The sequence below is a fragment of the Polypterus senegalus genome, unplaced genomic scaffold, assembly GCF_016835505.1.
Source record: "Polypterus senegalus isolate Bchr_013 unplaced genomic scaffold, ASM1683550v1 scaffold_4864, whole genome shotgun sequence".
Classification (NCBI taxonomy): Eukaryota; Metazoa; Chordata; class Cladistia; order Polypteriformes; family Polypteridae; genus Polypterus; species Polypterus senegalus.
Genome location: NW_024377998.1, coordinates 79,427 through 100,099, shown reverse-complemented (window position 1 = coordinate 100,099; position 20,673 = coordinate 79,427). Strand labels below are relative to the sequence as shown.

Here is a 20,673-nt window from a genome sequence, read left to right as displayed (position 1 = left end):
TTGGCTGGCATCCTGGTCAAGATGTTTGGTGGTACCTCACTGAAACAACAGACTAGAATAATGGGAGGGCAGTCAGAGAATTATTAGCCAGGACAACATGTTCATCTAGTATTCTGTGTGGCAGGGTGTCTGCAAGGGTGAATGGGATATGACATCTGAACAGTCAGCCCTTTAGAGGTCCTTTAGAGATATTAGAAGGACCTACTGAGGGGACAGTTCCATTATCCTATGAGGACTCTAACACAGAAGGGATTCTCTCGTGTTTCTCTTATGTACTGGAAGTACCACTGGGTCTCTTAGTAAAAATTGTCTCTCCAGCCCAGCCAGGTGAAATGGACATGGAATTAGAGAAGAAGAAGAAGATGATGATGAAGATGATGATGATTTTGGGTATTGTAAACAAATGCCTGTGTGATGGAAGGTAATTGTGTGAAAATTAGAGTCTTTAGAACCAGAGACGTGTGTGGGGTAGTTTTGTTCTGGTTTGATGCTCCCTGTTGATGACAATATCAAACATAAATGGAGATATAACACACAAGTGTGTTGAGGTTGGTAAGGAATTCTGATTTAATTTCACTTCATGAACTCTTGGCTTATTTATTGTCCCTCTTTTTCCAATGTCAAACTCAGGGCTGAGTCTTCATTTCTAGTTCACTTATTAACTTTTTTATTATTACTGATAGCCTTTGCTACTATGGCTTATATTTGAATGGCTCACCCAGGTGTTGTAGGGGGTGTTAGTGTGCACTCCAAAGTGGCATAGGACACAACACTGGCTAGAGCAGTGACAGGTAGGTCACAGTCTGATGTAAGTGTAAGGTAAGCAGTACACACTGTCTAAGCTCATTAACCACAAAGCTGGAGATGTCCACCTGTTTTCAAAACCTTACATTTCTAGGAGTTGACTCAGTTATTCCTGAGATACCAAGCAGGAATGAAAAACCCTAAAGGTTAACATCCATACTAGTCTGCTGAAAGAGGGAAGTAGTGATAGTTGGGGATTCAAATATTAGGGGCGATGAGATGAAGGTTTGTTCCAGAGACTCATGTAGTGTGTCACCTTCCTGGCTGACAGCTGTCATTGTCATTGTTATCTACAGAGTGCCAGATCAGCCGGACAAACTTAAAGAATAAAGCTGAGGAGCAGAACTGACAAAGTGATCATCTCAAAAAGTCTATTTGTGCCTTGTGGCAGTCCAGGAAGACTGAGGAGATAAGAAGGTGCAACACATACCTGTAAGATTAACATGTATCTATTTTTTACTATCATTAATAAATAAAATACTAAGCAACACATGTTAAGAAAAGGAGTGTTAGTGAGCGGTCAGCATGGGTTTAGACGGGTGAGTTCAGGTTTCACTAATTTAGGGTCCTACTGTCTGAATCTGCAATGAAATAACAAGAAGCACTGTTGACTGTGAAATACCATGGATGATAAAATAAAATGTCTTCTGTCCTTCTGCCTGCCCTACACGTCATCACCAGTGAAGCTTTGCTGGCTTTTCTAGTTTTCATTTATTTCTCATGTCCATAATTTGAAGGGTCGTCTTAATTCAACTCACTTTTATCTGCTCCACCACATTTCTCATCTCCTTCATTTTCTTCTCTCTCTCCTCAAGTCTCCTCCTGATTTCACTCCGTGTTTTCCCCAACTGTTTCTGTTTGGACACACAAGAGGACACACATGGTCTTATCAACATTTACTTTCACATTTTGAGTTCTTGTTCTCTTTGTGCAACCTGAAATTTTTACAACACATTTGTTTTGCATTTTGTGGCACAACTAACTTTTTTGTCACACTTGCCTTCATATTGACACTCGAGGTGATCCACAGATTTGACTCAATAAATATGAATAGCAACACAAGATTAAAAGAAAAGTTTAACTTACCAGTAAGAGTGAAGATGGAGTTTGAGCTTGAAGAGAGTGACAAATGAATAAAAGAGTTTGAAGGCACACTGTAGATGTAGAAGATATGGGATTTCAGAACCCAGGAGGACATGGACACGTAGTGGCAGCAATGGTAGGACCAACAACATCATCTGATAACCAAAGTTAGACTTGTGAGAACATTGTGATGTGTTTTGTCATTTTTCTGAGTCAGTTGAGATAAGTGAAGCCACTAAGACGTGTTTGTGATCAGTTCAGTAAGAAGGTAAATTTAATGGTCCACTCTGCACTATAAATTATATTTTTGTATTTTATGTTGTTTACCCATGTGTTGTGTAGTGATGACTGATCTCATGTTTTCATGGAGAACAAAATCTTCAGAGACAATCACACAAAGTGATCAGGTTTGGTTTGTCATGTGAGAGAATTCACAGAGTGGAGATCACTCTTATTCAATAGACTGTCATGATATTCACTCAATAGATTTAATACACGTGACTGTGATCTGAGATACCGAGCACCATATCAATAACATAAAGAAATAACTTTTTTTTTCTAAACCTTTCCCTTCTAATACCTTTTAGCATTGACAGCTTCCAAAGGTGGATAGGCAGGAATTCAAATACAATCATAACAACATTGGTGTAATCTACACCCCCCACCCTGTCTGTTTTCATATTGTAAACTGAAATACTGAAAATGAATTTTATTAACACAAAGACTTCTCAACTGCAGAATCCACATGTAGACATGAAGACCAAACCTAAATTTACACAATAAGGCTCACAAATATCCTCATCTAACTCCTCTGTCAAGATCTTACTTTACATCAAAAAATAATAAAACATCTGGAAACTCAGATACTGCAGAATAAAATGTATTAAATTATGAAACTACCAAACAGTAAATCCAGTGCCGGAGGTCTCTGTACCACTTTCCAGCCAGGACACCAGAACTATGAAGAGATCTGCTCAGTTTATGGCTGAAGTTCATAAATTGTCAAAGGTCCACACAAATCACTTTTCACTTCCTATGTCTGTGGTTCAGACCTGCTGTTAGAATATTTATCATCAAATAACCCAAACACGTGTGCTGCACTAAATGATCCAAACAGCCATTTTCTTAACCTGGTTATCCAATGCAAAGTGGTGGGGTAGCTGGAGTCTATTAATCAGGTACAACGCAGGGACAACACCTGGACAGGGTGCCAGTCCATCACAGGACACACAACACACACACACACACACACACTGAAAGGCTAATTTAGCAACCCCAACCCACCTAACATGCATGACTTTGGATTATGGGAGGAATCTGGCGCACTGAAAGAATACCAATGTGTACACAAGAAGAACATACAAACTTCATGCACAGAGCACCTCGGAAATGAATCCCAATGAAAAAATGTAACATGCTAATAACATAAGGATAACAGAAGAAGTACTGCAGGTCTAAAAGTATATACAGACAAAGGACAACAATGAAAACGCATAAATCTATTATAACAAAAGGTGCTATATGGGGGCCTGATCCAACACAGATGGATACTGAGGCTTGTGTAAAATAAATAAACTTTTATTTTTCTTTACCTGTGGGACACGTCTTCCCCTTAATCCCCACAGGCACAACACAGCACTCTTTTCTTCCTCCACCACTCCTCTCAGGCAACCTCGTCCTCCTCCTCCCGACTCTACCTCCTTAGTAGTGGTGGCTGCTGGCCCCTTTTATAGTTCCCCCAGAAGTGCTCCAGGTGCTTGATTTCCGAATTCCGGCTGCACTTCCGGGTGTGGTGAATACGCTGCCCACAAGGGATCAGGAGTTCCAGCTGCAGCACCCCCTGGCGGCGCCTGCGGGACCCAACAGGGCTGCTCCAAACTCCAACTCCCATGGAGCCCTGTGGGAAACCAAGGCACTGCTGCAACCCAAGGGGACGAGCATCTAGCGTCCAGGGGGAGGTTTTGAACAGTCTATGGCTGCTCCCACAAACTTATAACAAAGGGGCGTCCGGGCCAGTCATGGACCCCGGCCATCTGCCACACTGTGTTACTTTACTTTGATCTTTTTCCTCTTTCCCGTAGAGAAAGGCACATAGCTTGTGATTTTTATTGATCTAATTTTTCTCAACAGAATTTCCCAGGAAACATTATTCATTCAGGGCTGGATTTTAAATGTTCTCGTTTCATTTCTGGTCTTTCAGAAGGTTAGATGGATCAATTCCTAGTTACTTATCAAGTTTCTAGAGCCTACACTGTCATGATGATTCTAGCATGTCATTTAAAGCACACATTATAAAGTTGTCCAAATCAGGTTTCTTCCATCTTAAAAATGTTGGGAAATTAAGGTGCTTTCTAAATAAACAGGATTCTGAGAAATTAATTCATGCATTTATTTCTAGTAGGATTGACTACTGCAATGTGGTGTTCACTGGCTGTTCAAAGTGTTCTTTCTACAGCCTCCAGTTAATCCAAAATGCTGCCACAAGAATTATCACAAGAACAAGAAAATACGAACACATAACTCCAGTTCTTAAATTCTCACACTGGCTCCCGGTTAAGTTTAGGGCAGATTTCAAAATCCTCCTTTTAACTTATAAAGCATTAAATAGCCGAGGTCCGGCTTCCTTGTCTGAACTAATCATGACTTACAAACCTGAGTGCACATTAAGATCTCAAGATGATGGGTGTTTTAATGTTGGCACAGATCACGGGGGTACAACTTCGATCCTGGAGAGCTGCACTGGCAGTTTTCCTTGCTGCCACTTTCTTACCCAGTGACCAATTTCTGCTGTTAATTGACTTCTTTTCCACTCATTTTCATTGCTATGTTTTTTAAGACTTGTTTCTCTGAATTGTTAAATGGCATTCAAACACAAATGAGATATGAAGTGAGGAGCCAACAGCAAACTCAGAGCCACAAACTCCAGCCAGTTTCTCAATTAGATGTCAGTTCTTGTTGTTAATTAAACCTGTGATTTAATCCCATGGCTTGTCACCTCTCTTCCTCAAAGGCAGACATTTCCCAAACTGTTGGTTTTCTTTGTTCTTAAAGCCCAAGTGTTTTGTGGACCTGAGCAGATCAACATGAAGGAGACCTTCAGCTTTCTTTATGTTCAGATATTATATGACGGACACAGGGAGCTGGTTATGTGTTGGCCCATTTTGTATCCCATTATGTTTAGCTTCTAATTGAGGGGTCTGAGTCTTAAATAACAAGTCATTTAAAATGAAGACAAAAGAAGTTAATTAGCAGCACAAACTGGTAACTGATTTAGAAAAGAGTGAGAATGAAAACCTGCAGCCACCGTAGTGCTTGTGGACTGGAGCTGGACACCCCTGGCATTGATGGTCAAACGGGCATCTTCACAAGTTATTTACACACCTGCTGGGCTTGGTGGGCTTTTATCACACTGGTGAAGGTCAAAGTTCATCTGACAATCAGACATTAGCTGGTATAACCAGGGTGTTAACATTCAAAATATCTTTTCTACTGCACTTAATGATCACAAATAATCACTAATTAAGTGCACGATTACTTATTTTAAATTACAATGAGAATATCTACAGCAATGCTACATTAAAATATTTGAGCTGAATTCATTGTAAGAATCTTAGACTTGGTTCTGTAGTGCAGTATCGTCTGGTTGACGTGTCTCTTAAAAAGGCCTGAGATCAGCCACATGCGCATTTAAATTGTTTAAAAATGCACAAAGAAGACAATGGAAGTAAGCAGCTAAACACAATTACTGTGTATGTGGCAGCACCCTGGATTGTCTCCATTCATTTGGTAAAAGCCTGGGGTATTGAATGACGTTTTTAATGACACTGCCTGGTGACTTCCTGTGCTTATGCTTGCTGTAACATGATCCTGCTAAACACACCTTAAGAGGGCTGGAATGTTAGATATTTCTGTGAGTAGCCCACATGCCACTCACACCCCTGCCAGGGACCCGTTCTGTAGTTTCTGTAGTTTGTCCACCACAGCATTAGATACTCAAAAGACAAACTGATTAGAGCAGACAAATACTCAGCTTGGCGTAATGAACTCACTCGGCTGTTCATGGGTAATGCCTGGTATCCCATCCTGGACTGTTTCATGCCCTGCCCAAGGTTTCACCAGGATAGGCTTCAGCACACTACTCTAAGTCCTTGGAAAATCAGGTTTATAAGATGGATGAAGAGATTTCTCTGTTACACTGCATTTATAAATCCCTTAACTCTTGTTATTTAATTTGTTTCAATTAAACACCAAATCCCACTCACCTCTTTTTCTTCTCTTTCCGACACCAGCTCCACTATTTCATGACCTTTATGTCCAGTCACCACACACATCATGCAGATACACAAATCATCAGTTTTGCAAAATATTTCCAGACTTCTCTGATGTTTTGCACAGAGTTTCCTCCTCAGATTTCCATCAGGATCAACCAGCTTGTGGTCCTTCCAGGCCGCTATCTCATTGTGAGGCTGCAGGTGAGGCTGACAGAAGGATATCATGCAGTTTAGACAGGACTTCACCGCTTTGAACTTCTTCCCAGTACAGGCGTCACACTCCACATCTCCAGGGCCAGCATAATTCTGAGATGGAGAAGAACTGAGTCCTGTCTTCTTTAGTTTCTCTATGATTTCATTCAGCACAGTGTTTCTTCTCAGTTGCGGCCTCAGATTGTAGATTTCTCTGCACTGAGGACAGCTGAACACTTGGCTCTGATCCCAGCAGTCAGTGAGGCACTTCAGACAGAAACTGTGACCACAATGCAGTGACACGGGGTCAGTCAGGATGTCCAGACACACGAGCAGGTGATCTCATCTTGTAATCCACACAGCTGGGCTTCGGCCATCATTAGTCTGAGGAGAAACAGGCAGAGAGAATCAGTCAGACAAACAAGGAAATGACTTGTGAAGAAATGAAAGTGAAAGTTTGTCTGTGCTCAGTGAGAAGGAGGAGGAGGAGGAGGAGATTTAAAGAGAAACCTGAGAGCTGACAGAGAGAACATCTGAGGAGACACTGAGGGTGAACAGTTAATGTGAGACAGGAGCCCAGAGAGTGAAGATCACAATGTGACAACATGACATACACTGACAGACAAGATGCACTGTCCCGCGGTGTCTGATAAAGTTTAATTCATTTCAGTATATATTATTTATTTATTACACACTGAAGTCCACATTAGAGATGCTGGATGTTCTCCAGATTTTCATATTTTTTTGGATTTTCAGTTCAGCTTTTTACTTTAGAATTTTAACCACCTGACGTCACAGTCAGCTCGGCCTCCTTAGATGCATAGTGTTGGGTAATAGAAGGCTTGTGAAGAGTTTACCTGACCCGGTCTTGAGCCTGTTACACGGACACAACCAAACATGACAAAGGTGGTCTTCAGCTGGCTGTTTGACTTGCTACTTAGAGTTCTGATGTAGCTTAGTGCAGATGAACAGTTTTATGACACCAAGCCTTTAAGGATGATGTCCAATGGTGAGTACAGTTCTATGTCGTCATTTTGGGGTTAGAACAGAGAACTTTCCCTGTGGTGGAGGGCACTCTTTGTCTCTACTACAAGGTTCTTGTCTCATCAGGTTGAACTGTGACAATACCCACCTAACCCATTGTGGCAGCACAGCCTTTCAGGGTGGTGATTGGCAGCTGATGTGCACAGTAAGGAAGTCTACACCATCAAAGCTCCAGGACAACACTGTTTGCTGTCATTTCTCACGGATGTCCATCTGGGGAATTTGAGAGCCCTCAGTGGAGGTACCTGAATCTGTCTTAAAGGCTTTGAAAGAGGCCTCTAGCTGGACAGTCCAAATCACAGCCAGTCTGTGCCCACTGTCTCATCACTTCAGCAAAGGGTGTAGCCGACCCCAAGCTTTGAGGCATGAACCTCCGATAAGACCCCACCAGACCCTGGGACCTCATTTTCACTCACAGTTTCTTTTGTCTTTTTTGCTCTTTCTGTTATTTCATTAACTTCTCTTTATTAGTTGATTTTCTTAATTGTTTCCTGAGATGCGATTCTAAGATGCTGAGGTACACAATAAGTCGTTCTGAGCTCAGGTGCCTTCAGTAGTTCAGTCTCAATATCTTCTATGCTGTATGTGAAGCAGTGCTGTATCTAAGTGGAGATGAGTTCTGGAGTCCTTCAAGGTGCATCAGCTGACCATACGCATTGTTAATTCTTCAATCTGTTTCAGTGTTTTCTGCCTTTTAAGGTCGTATTTTAACAACAGTGTGGGGTATTTCAGGTAAATGTGCCCTGCTATGGTGCCCTCACACTGCCTGTGGGGTCTTTCAATTCTGGTTGTTTCTCTGTGTGACGTAAGCAGCATCATCTTTGAAGAGGTCTGCACAGTGAAAGATCAGGGCCTGCGTTTAGGTGAGAAGTTGTCATTGTTTTGTTCAGCTGCTTGTGTTCTTTAATATTATTTTCCTAAGATCTGAAATGAAAAGAGGACAGAACTGTAGAATTGTGAATTTTATCTGCTGAGACCTTTCTGGTAATAATTCAGTTTAGATATTGCCAAAATGTGTCTACTACTCATTTACTATTATGTGACAAGACCACAAGAAACACTTCTTTGGGTCTTCATAACACTTACTAAGCATCAGTGAAGTGTTTATTCATCTCTGCAATATGGCCTGCTAGCAGAACTTCACTTTGGTGGTCTGAGGTGGCTTACCACAGACGTGTTTAAGACCTGTGAATCCTTCATATTCATAATCGATGTGACCACCATGACGATACGCCACACTGCACACAGTGAATGACCGCCGGACTGATGCTTTGTGAGTGTCAGTAAGAACAGAAGAAGCATTTGTGAAGGTCTTGTGACTTAACAGGATTCAAGTAATGGAGACATTTCTGTAGTGTGTTTGTAATTGTGGACTTAAGTGGCAGTGAGATAAAAAAAATATAACCAACATAACCAAATTACTGAGAGATGACAGGAAGAAAAAGAAAGAAAGAAAGAAAGAAAGAAACAAACAAACAAAGATATCAACGAGTGGATGGGTTTATAGCTCAGTAAAAGTTTACCAAATTTAAATCAGAAGTGAATTTACCAGGAATGAGTGCAAAGGGAATTCATCGAGTGATAGGTTCAAGTTCAAAGTCGCGATGAGGCTGATAATTAACTCAGAGCCTCTGAAATTTAAAATTCACTTGATTTGGTAAGGAATGAACAAGCACTGATATAGGGTATGTAACATCTGAATTGGCCAGAGCCAAAAAGCTTGAAGTGAAGCATTCATTGCATTCAAATGATCAAACAGCACTTAGGAGAAGAAGTGAAGAACAGAGAAAAGAAAGATTAGGGATTTGATAGACTTCCAGAAGACTTCTCTGTAGATCAACACAGCTGAGAAACTTCATTATCAGGGCCTCGAGTGTGAAGAACGTTCATTAGGAGTTGATATTCTATTGGATCTTTGAATTGTGTCATTTTGGAAATATGAGAAGCAACTTCTCCCTGCATTTTCTGAAATGTACTGTCATGATGGGTCATTCTGATCATCAATGTGCCAGTTTTGTTTATGATCTTCTTCTACGTCCATCTTTATCAAGCATCTCAGAATTACAATTAGGTGTTGCACTAAATGTCTGACTAAGATAAGAGTTTGTCCTACTACATGGTAGGACATGAGAAGTAGTTATGAGGAGTGTTACACTCACTACCAGCTAGGTGTAAAAGTTCATGTTTGAGGATGAGTGACATCACGATCAGCCACAAACTCTCACTCATGAAGGCGTTTTGTAGGTTTCATTATGACCTTCTGTACTTTTCTAATACTAATGTTTACGGCTTAATAATAATAATAATAATATTTAAAATAATAGAAAATGAAGAAGAAGAAAACATAATAAGGTGGGATACTGCTCAGCTGCACTCATTTTTCTAACTTTGTGATAACACAAAGAATAAAATTGCAACAAAATAAAAAGGCCGAGACACATAGACACACACGCGTGTGCACTGATTAGGAGTAAAGCTCGATAACAGGCACATATATTAAACATTCAATGATCCACAGCTGTACATTCAGAAGAACCACCTTCCTGCTGTTGTGGCCATGACAAACGCCTCATAAACTATCAGTTACTGAACGCAGCCATGGCTGTATGTTACGCTGTTTCTAAAGTCACATTCACTCTTCCAGTGTCACTGATCATCTTCCAGAGTTGTGTGCCGTGCCTCTCTCCATGATCCCCCCATTTTCTTCTGTGTGGTTCTATTTATCAAATGCTCCAGGAGTCTCAGCCTGTCTCTTTAAACCTTTCTGGTCTTATAAAGTGTAACAGGAATGTTAAGAGGTTCATGAAGTGCACATTTCAGTGTACCTGTGTGACATTTCACAGTCAATCACCCACCCAGCATCGCTTGTCTTCAGGGTCGTATGCTGGCTACTATAATACAGTTTGCCCCTGTGACCACCTGTGTGTTGATACAGTGATATCACTTGTGATTCACATATGTGGGCTCATCAACATTTAGAGCAATGATCTTGATTTGTGTGCCGATTTCCACTATTTCAGCTTGATTTAACATTACCTCTTGTGTTATAAGCTTGTGGAATCCCGGACGCTTGAACCCGTAGTACCACAGCCACCTTGGAGGGCTGCCCTCTAGTGTCCAGGGGAGGTAAAATGCGTCACAGGAATCCTCCTCCACTGACAGACTGAGGAAATCATTCTTCCCCCACACTATGCAACTCTTCAATTTCACCCGGGGGGAGGGGTAAACATTAATATTATACAAAATTATTGTCTGTCAGTTATACCTTCATTGTTATCACCCTTTAATTTAATATTGTTTTTTTATCAGTATGCTGCTGCTGGATTATGTGAATTTCCCCTTGGGATTAATAAAGTTTATCTATCTATCTATCGATTATAAAGTGCCTTTCATCCATCTATCTATCATATAGTGTCTTTCATCTATCTATCTATCTATCATATAGTGCCTTTCATATCTATCTATCATCTATCTGATCCGAATAGGGTAGTGCCTTTCATATCTATCTATCTATCTATCTATTATATAGTGCCTTTTATATCTATCTATCTATCTATCTATCTATCTATCTATCTATCTATCTATTATATAGTGCATTTCACATCTATCTATCTATCTTTCTATCTATCTATCTATCTATCTAATAGTGCCTTTAATCTATCTATCTATCTATCTATTATATAGTGCCTTTCATATCTATCTATCTATCTATCTATCTATCTATCTATCTATCTATCTATTATATAGTGCCTTTCATTCTATCTATCTATCTATCTATCTATTATATAGTGCCTTTCATCTATCTATCTATCTATCTATCTATCATATAGTGCCTTTCATCTATCTATCTATCTATCTATCTATCTATCTATCTATCTATCTATCTATCATATAGTGCCTTTCATCTATCTATCTATCTATCTATCTATCTATCACAGATGCTCTCTCCCCCAGTCCATCCATCCAGGTGACGTTCTGACCGGGTAATGGCTGAGATTGCCTGTCACACTGCCCCTCCCTCAGCTGAGACTTGTGGGGTGAAGTGTCCTGTCCCATGACGGCTGTTGTTCCGCCAAATGGAAAGTCTATTTTGTCTGGACCATGGTTCCGTCCTTTTAAAACAAAGACAACAAGGCGACGGAGAGGAACTGTGCTGATGCCCTCTCTAAGGGTCTCTTGAATAAACAGTGCGTACGCATAAAAATGTTGCATAAGAACACTTCCACGCTCAAATCATGATGTATAAAGCCTAAACTTGGCATAAAGCCACACACATTTTCACGGTAGCTCAATCCCTGGTATACGCAAGTTCTCGGCTCAGTTTTGCAAACTGGTGGCCCCCAGTGTCAAAGCAGTGCTTTTTTTGGTGTGGTTTCCCTTTCTTTTTTAGATCCATATCCCTGACGCGGCTTTATCATATACACTGAAATTAACCACATATTGTTTATTAATTTAAGGCATTTGATTGTAATTAACCTGTAACAATATAATGGTCCATGGAATGGCCAAACTATTCCAAATGCCATAGCTGCTTTAGCATTGTTACCCTCACTGCACCACTGAGAGTATTTATATCACTGTATCAGAGTGGGGAATCACAGCTGTACAGAAGATGAGAAAGAGAATTATCGGTATACAGCATCAAGCACACGCTGCCTCAGCCATGCTGTCTATTGAACTGCTCTCACATGGCAAACGTTTCAAAGCCTTTCCTGTACGGACCTCACAGTTCAGAAAGAGTTTCATCCCAAGAAATATAAACACACTCAATCAGTCCATCAAGTTCTCCTTGTAGAACTGTTTGTACTTATTAGTACAATCAACTCACTGTAAACTTTCACTACAGTTATAATATTGCATAACCAGAGCCACTTTATAAAGCGTGTATTTACTTATGATGACAATATCATTTTTAAGATGAAATGCAGCCAAATATATTTATTAAATTATATAGATAAAATGTTAACATCATTTACATAATCTATATTGTTAATAATTAAACATGTGAGAATACTGTGCCGCAATGCTAGTGACGATCTGGTGCCCCGTTCAGGGATTGTTCCTGCCTCGTGCTGTATGCTTGCTGGGGCTTGTGCGACACTGGATGGATAGATGGATAGAATAATTAACCATGTACTATGAAGATATTTCAATGTTCCTTAACACTAGAATTACCAGAGTCTACGAAAAAACTTCTAGATCCGTCCCACCTTAAAACCGTTCGCACCTCTCCACTAGCGTCCTTTGTCCTATAAATGTGCTGATAAAGACAAGCTGCAAGCAGCCAGCTATTCCATCCCCCCACCGACTTAGAAAGTGCAGAAACTTCTCTCAGTTCATGCCTTGATTGATTATCTGGAGTGAAGTGGAGTTTTAGAGTGGAAATAATAGATCGTTGTTTGGAACACACGCATTTCATTTCTGTTTCTACAGTAATCTGTGTAAACACATTGTTAAAACAGAAACGTTTTCATATTTTAGTAATAAATGTTACAAAATGTAGGCATAAACTATAGAATGTGTGAAGCATGAAGTCCAAACATCAAATAAACACTTTCACAAAAGGTTTACGAATAATACAACAGCTTCTGTGACTTATTGGTAAGATTTGCTGACTCAAAGCACAGCAAGCTTGCCGTGTCTCAAAGACCTGAGTTCGTTTCCTTATTGGAGAGAATGTGTTTTTTCTTTTTAACCTCAAACGGACATAAAATTTAGAAATTGGTATGCACTGTCAGTTAATGAGATTGTTATATTTTTATGTGGGATGCTCCTTTTAAAATATTTTTTAACAACTGAGAACATCATTTAACATTAACATGAACAAGTGTCCTTATAACTGTTATTTTTAAGATCCATAACACACAGACAGACAGATCACTGTGTAATTGTGAGACAGACAGGCAGAGAAGTCACTAGATATACAAATAAACAGGGAAGGCACATGTACTGAAAGAAAAAAAAGATCAACATGTGTGTTGTTCCTGCTGCACTGAATGAGCTAACGCGCTAAAATGATCTGACGCTAAGTAACAGCACAAGTACATACGCTAAACCAAGTGTATGTGTGTACTGTATACAGTAATCCCTCCTCGATCGCGGGGGTTGCGTTCCAGATCTCCCTGTGATAGGTGAAAATCCGCGAAGTAGAAACCATATGTTTGTATGGTTATTTTTATATATTTTAAGCCCTTATAAATTCTCCCACACTGTTCACATTATTAGAGCCCTCTAGACATGAAATAACACCCTTTAGTCAAAAGTTTAAACTGTGCTCCATAACAAGACAGAGATGGCAGTTCTTTCTCACAAATAAAAAAATACAAAAATATCTTCTCTTCAAAGGAGTGCCGTCAGGAGCAGAGAATGTCAAAGAGAGAGAATGCGAGATAAGAAGAGCAAACAATCAAAAAATCAATACGTGCTTTTAAGTAGCCTATGCCGAAGCACCGCGATAAAGCGGCATTTTGTAGAGGAGTGTCCGTATCCTCTGTGCAAACAGCCCCTTCGTCAGGCGCAGAGAATGTCAGAGAGGGTGAGAGACAGAGAAAAGCAAACAATCAAGCACCATGCGGGATGCATATCGTATATCATTGAGGAGTTTTAGTTAATACGTAATACATGCTCTGATTGGGTAGCTTCTAAGCCATCCACCAATAGCGTCCCTTGTATGAAATCAACTGGGCAAACAAACTGAGGAAGCATGTAACATAAATTGAAAGACCCATTGTCTGCAGAAATCCGTGAACCAGCGAAAAATCCGTGATATATATTTAGATATGCTTACATTTAAAATCCGCGATGGAGTGAAGCCGCGAAAGTCGAAGCGCAATATAGCGAGGAATTACTGTGATATTAACAAAAAGAGCAGCTTACTGCTGAAAACGGCAAATATAGGATTGAGTGGGGATCGAACCTGCGACTCTTGATTACACTTGGTTTGTGTCTGCACTTGCGCTGTTACTTAGAGTCACATTGGGGGGGTGGTTTTTTTTTTCTTTCAGTACATCTGCCTTCCCTGTTTATTTCTATATCTAGAGACTTCTCTGTCTGTCTGTCTGTCTCTCTATTACTCAGTTCTCTGTCTGCCTGTGTGTTATGGATCTTTAAAATAACAGTTATAAGGACACTTGTTCATGTTAAAAAATATTTTAAAAGGAGCATACCACATGAAAATATAATGATCTCATTAACTGACAGTGCATACCAATTTATAAATTGTATGTCCGTTTGAGGTTAAAAAGAATAAAACACATTCTCCCCAGCGGGGAATTGAACTTAGGTCGCGGAGGCACAGCAAGTCCACTGCACTGTGAGTCAGTAAATCTTACCACTAAGCCACAGAAGCTCTAAACCTTTTGTGAAAGTGTTTCTTTGATGTTTGGACTTCATGCTTCACACATTCTATAGTTTATGCCTCCATTTTGTAACATTTATTACTAAAATATGAAAAGGTTTCTGTTTTAACAATGTGTTTACACAGATTACTGTAGAAACGGAACACAGATGAAATGCGTGTGTTCCAAACAACGATCTATTATTTCCACTCTAAAACTCCACTTCACTCCAGATAATCAATCAAGACATGAGCTGAGAGAAGTGTTCTAAGTCGGTGGGGGGATGGAATAGTCGGCTACTTGCAGTTGTCTTTATCGGCACATTTACAGGACAAAGGATGCTGGCGGAGAGGTGTGATGGGATTTAAGGTGGGCCGGATCTGCAAGTTTTTTCTTAGGCTCTGGTAATTCTAGTGTTAAAAGTTTTGAAGGATCTGTGTTCTAAGCTTACAGATGGCTTTACAGAGCTGATTGTATGGAGATTGTGTACTTGGAGAAAGAAAAGGAAGGACAAGAATTGGAGGTTAGTACGTTTGAAGGAGTCAGTACTGCTGCAATAAATTATTTCATCGAAGGTCGCGCATGGCGGAGCAAGCATCTTGCATGAGGAAGGAACAATCTCTGGACGAGGCGCCAACTTGTCACTATCACTGCTCCACCGTGTTCCCATGTTTAATAACATGCTTTAATTGATATGATATGAATACTGAAATGATATCAAATACACATCTCAGTATTTAAATTATTCAGAGAGCTGTAATATCACGAATGTAATGGATTCTGTGTCCTGTTGGAGGAAGAGAGCCAGTTTAAAAAGCACGTAGTGATTCACACACATAGAAGATCAAATACAAAACAAATCATTTAACGTGCTACTTTAGTTACGATGGGATTTGAGAAACTGGTTAATTAAGCGACTTTAAGATGAAGTTTATGATGTTCTACTTTAATGACAAAATAAACTACGTGATTAAAGTGGAAATGTCGAGATTGAAGTTGACATTTTGTGCTTTTTTTTCACTGTGTCCCTATTTTTTTTTTTCTCTGTACCCTAATAAGCTTTCATATGACACTCAGACGGTGTCTACAACTCGCCTTTTCACAGCGACTTTGATATATGACAACTTCTTTTTATTTCGGGCACTATGCGATTTTGTGAACTTGAACTTTCAAGTTTCTCTGATACTCTGTCACTCGATCAACTTCCTTTTGTTTTTTATACCACTGTTTAAACCAACAAATTGTATGTTTTTCTTTGCCTCCACTTGGTATTCGCTGAACTTTTCCCCCGTGCTTTTGCCATTGTCTTTTAACAGAACACTGATCTTAAGGGTGTGAGCGCTGAAGTCGAAAAACAACGGAAAAACTGAAACCAAATTAAAAAAATAATTTCTTTATTCTTAATTCTTGGTGAGTAGAGAGAATGTGAGACTCAGTCAACTGATTTGGATTTTGGCAGAATATCTAAAGTAAAAACGTTCTCTCTTTTATATCCTAGAAAAGAAAAAAAAACCCCTAGCAGTTAATTCTGAGATTATACATAGCTTAGGTTAAATCTTAATTTATGATATACTGGAATGTTCTTAAAACCTGAAACAAACAGCCATTTGCATTCCTAAGGAATACACCCTTCTAATTATACCCACTTAGAATCAATTTAAACATTCTTATAGTCCATAAAGATCTTACATTCTTCACAGGGTCTTCTGTTAGTATCAGAGGTCAGCATTTCTTATAAATGATAAAAGTTAGTCCCTTAATGCTGTGCACACAGCCCAACTCCTTTTCTGCATAAATGAGGAACAAATCATATAACTCTCTGCAGCATGATCAACTCAAAACACAGTCCTTAATATCTGTGAGTTAAATAAAAATGTTTTCTCTTCCTCAAGGCTATTTATATTGATTTGCATATTCAAAGAGGTGTAATTCTGGGAGGAGACGGGGCAGGGTAGCAGGCGCGTGCACGTGCGTTACTTTTCACACTGACCAGGATTTATGGAGTGGAAGAACGTGGAAGTTGGTGAATGCACAGATTTACTGTATGCATCTGGATTTTTTTGTGCATACGTACATTTCCGCTTTTGCCTGTACGCCATGTTTTAGTGTGAATTTTACGCATGGCGTTATACATGAGGCCCCAGATCTCTTTGCTTCCCCTTTGTATTTAAGCTGCCAATATGCAAGGGCTGCATGGTGAAAGTATAGAGTAGAAAAAACAACAAAAAAAACTCAAAACTGACAAAGTAAAACTAAGTGAAGGAGCCATTATTTCTGATAGATAGCCTTGCACATGTTGCTCATGACATTTTTCAGCCTGGTGGTCTCTTTCTGGTCTATTCCTAAATGAACTGTCTTTCTCCTGACTCTTTAGGCTGACACCAGAAACAGGCCGAGATCAGGATGGTGGTCCTCTACATTTACTCCTCTTTTACCGTCAATAAATTCTAAAACCTTTTTGATGCTGGCAGTGCTGTACCTGCTCCCGAGTTGGTACTGGGTGGATGTCCTGCTCCTCGCTAAGCCATCTATGTCACCCAAATCACTTGCTACGTCTCTCTCTGGCATCTAAAATGGCTGTTGCCTCCCCCAGACCTCTTGCCGGATACCAAACGTTTCTTTTTTTTGACCCTTGATTGCTCGAATTTTTTTTTTAGAAGCATCTTTAAAAGAGTGATTAAACACGCACACACCTGCACTCCCACTCTGCACACACACGCTATCTCCACATTGACCCTGGCTTTTCTCACTCAAGTGTCCCTCCATGGTCCACTTCATGGCACTCCCTATTGGGGTCTGTCACAAGAAGTCAATACTTCATTTATTTCCTTTGTCAGGGACTCATTTTTAGTGGAGACGACTTACACATTTTGCTCTGAGTACACATTCTTAGTCTTCTCCCTGCTGTTATTTACTTCAAATGTATCATTTACTCTTTCCAAAGTGCTTTTCACAGGCGTACCTGTTACACTAATAAGGGGCACAGACTCGGACAAACACTCATCCTCAGCTGGTGTGACTTCATTCAGTTCAGTCAGGCTCTGCTGTGCTGGGGGGCTGATCACTCGCAGCACCCACTTCTGCAGCAGCCCCGTTCACAACAACCTCACAATCATCCATACTTTCGATTTCCAGTTCCCTTTCATACTCCATCTCTTCATTCCTGGTGTTTACCTCCGTTGATTTCTCCACTGAAGGAGCAAAGCTACCCAGTAACTCAACCATTTCCACTTGACGCTGTGACGTCTCATGTCCAGGTCTGCCACATTAAAGCACTTCATTATGTCAGAGGTCATAAACACCACGTAGTTACTGCCATCAGCTAGAAATTGAAGTGCTACATTTAAATCATCGTTCATAAAATCACGTACACTTGCCTCTGAAAAGAAGCAATGTGCTTTAATTCTTACATTCTGCATCCTAAAGGAATCATAATAATATTCGTCAGAAATTCTCCTAGCGATTTAATTCTCCAAACAAAACATAATTTTTTAGGAAAAGGGGGGAAGTTTTGAATTATTTTTTTCATCAGAGCTGATGAGGGCAAAACTGTGACTAAAGCACCACGAATCACTAATCCTTCAACAAGTGCCTCCTCATTCACAAAAACCACTACAGATTTATTCATTATGGAGACATAATGTACGATTTCTGTAACCAGTCGCTTTCTGTCATCTCCACGTCTCCAATAAATTTTGGTAAATGGACTCCAGTTTCACTCTGCACTTCACCAGTACTTTGAACATCAGGAGCACGTTGGTTGTCATTGAGTTTTTCTTCTTTGTTTCTTTGTGTTTTAAAAATTGAGAGCTTTGCTCGGCCAAGAAGTGAAGGGCCCAGCACTCCCATTCTTCTCTGTTTCAGACTATAATTGATGCCAAAAATAAATCAGGAGTTGACAAAGAGACAGCCCTGTCCCATCAAAGAGAGACCCTTAGAAATGTGAAGAGAGGCTCGAGTCTGTTGCAGTGTACAAAAAGGTGACAGACAGTTTATCTCTGATGACAAAAAGGAAGGACAACAGTCAGGAGTTCCAGGAGAAACAATCCTCCATTGCTGGTCGCCAAGTCTCTTCTGCAGAGATGGCTTGTAAAAAGCTCTCCACGCTGGAGTTCTGATTACTTCAACATGCAGTTCTTGGTAAGTCTCTGAGGAATCTGTAAACGGTCCCTTTAACACACAACTGGTTCTGATGGTTTTTTTCCCCATTGTGCCAAACTCTTTGCCTACTAAATTGTCAAATCAATGAATCAAGCTTAGTCAATCGGTGCAATCTGTGACATTTGGTTTGATTTGAACGATGAGCTCTGTGACCTCTGAGCTAAAGATTTGATTGTCAGGAGAGATGTACTCCCATAGTGACCCTAACCCTAAGTTGACTAAGGCCTCTTTAACTCTTTTACGGCTGATTTTTTTGTTTTCTCCCATTGCCACATTGCGCTCCTTACAATACGTGTTGCACTGGTGCCTTTCTTTTCAATTGTCTGTTGCTGCACACAACACAGTCAGGTTTGTATTTTGTGTCCTCATATGTTGCAGGAATGTTGGGCTCAGTCAGCCTGTCTGGCACTGCTCTTTGTGATGGTCTTCCTCGCTTTGCCAAAGGCACTGCAACATACTCTGCCAGCAAGCTGTCGACCACCTTCTTGTGGAAATCTGCTGCAGTCATAGTGCTGTCACTGTTTGCCTGCTTGAATAATATGCAGCCATTTATGAGTGCAATCTCACACATGCGATGGTAAAGAGTGTGGTACCACGTGGTGGACTTATGGCCGTAAGCATACGACCCCAGCATCTGATCCTGGCCATTTTACAGTTATACTCCTCCAGTGCAACTGGCTTGTCCAGTTTTCTTTCTTCTGCGTTTCCCTATTGACGAATAACTTTCTCACATGTATTGTTGGTGTGTATTGTAGAGAGACAAGTCACCTGTTTGACATTGTGCCATGCCACTGCCACCAAGATTTCTACTCGCACGTAAACCGTATTGGCACCTCTTTTCCTCTTCAGCCTGTGAAGGCCTGTGTCTCCTGTTCACCCTCACTGTGCCACAAGCTCCAATTCCCCTGCTCTGTAGCTCCATGAACAATTCTGGGCTTGTATAAAAATTGTCCAAATGTACACAACTTGACCCAAATGTTCATAGCCCCGACCCAAAGCAGCTCCAACACAACCTGACTTGTCAAGTGACAGTTCTCTCTTTTTGAAAGAAATACTTTCCTGTATATGTGATGACTTTCAGGCAGAAACCAGTGTTTGCTTCTGCCAGTACAAAATCCTTTATGCCATACTTTGTGGACTTGTCTGGCACATACTGGTGGAGAAAAAGGTGTCCCTGGCATTTTATCATTGATTCATCCACAGACACAGTGACGTCACCTCTGCATGGCATCAAATCTCAGTTCAGACTCGTATCATGTGAAGCTCCTAGCTGGTGGAACGAGCTGACCACCTTCATCTGAACCGCTGAGCTCTTCACTTGTGCTCATCAGTTTTTATAACCTTGTCCTGTCACACTTGTTCCTTCTCTGTCCCCAGACTGATGTTTACTTGATAATGTTTGGTGTCTTTTGGATGAAAGTGTCTGCTAAGTAAGTAAATATAAATATAAAAAATTGAGGGTGGTCTCCTGGACTTTCATGTATACTGAGATATGGGGATGGATAATTCAGGAGTAAACCGCAACACAATGATTATATTTTAATATTATGTACATTAAAAAAGCATTAACAACAAATTAAATTAATAATATATTAAACAATTGCTGTATTATAAAAGTAAAGTTGAATAAATCGGATTCTGCAGCTGCATGAATAAAAAAGTACCACTTACGTTTAGCGGAAATAGCTCAAAAGTTGATAGAAATCTACATTTTGTACCAAATACCTGTATGCAAAATTTGGTTGACCTAAGTGAAAGCGTTACCAAGATATTGTGATATA

At 40.2% G+C, this 20,673-nt stretch overlaps 1 protein-coding gene across 1 annotated transcript; it reads right to left on the bottom strand.

Annotated features, from left to right (window-relative positions):
• Window positions 1-1,538: 1,538 nt before the first annotated feature.
• On the bottom strand, window positions 1,539-6,788 carry LOC120519519 (tripartite motif-containing protein 29-like). Its single transcript, XM_039742496.1, has 2 exons — window positions 6,150-6,788; window positions 1,539-1,658 (listed from the first exon to the last, which is right to left on the bottom strand). The coding sequence occupies exons 1-2, from the start codon at window positions 6,381-6,383 to the stop codon at window positions 1,554-1,556; spliced, it is 339 nt and encodes a 112-aa protein (XP_039598430.1). The 5' UTR covers window positions 6,384-6,788; the 3' UTR covers window positions 1,539-1,553.
• Between the last annotated feature and the right edge of the window lie 13,885 nt (window positions 6,789-20,673).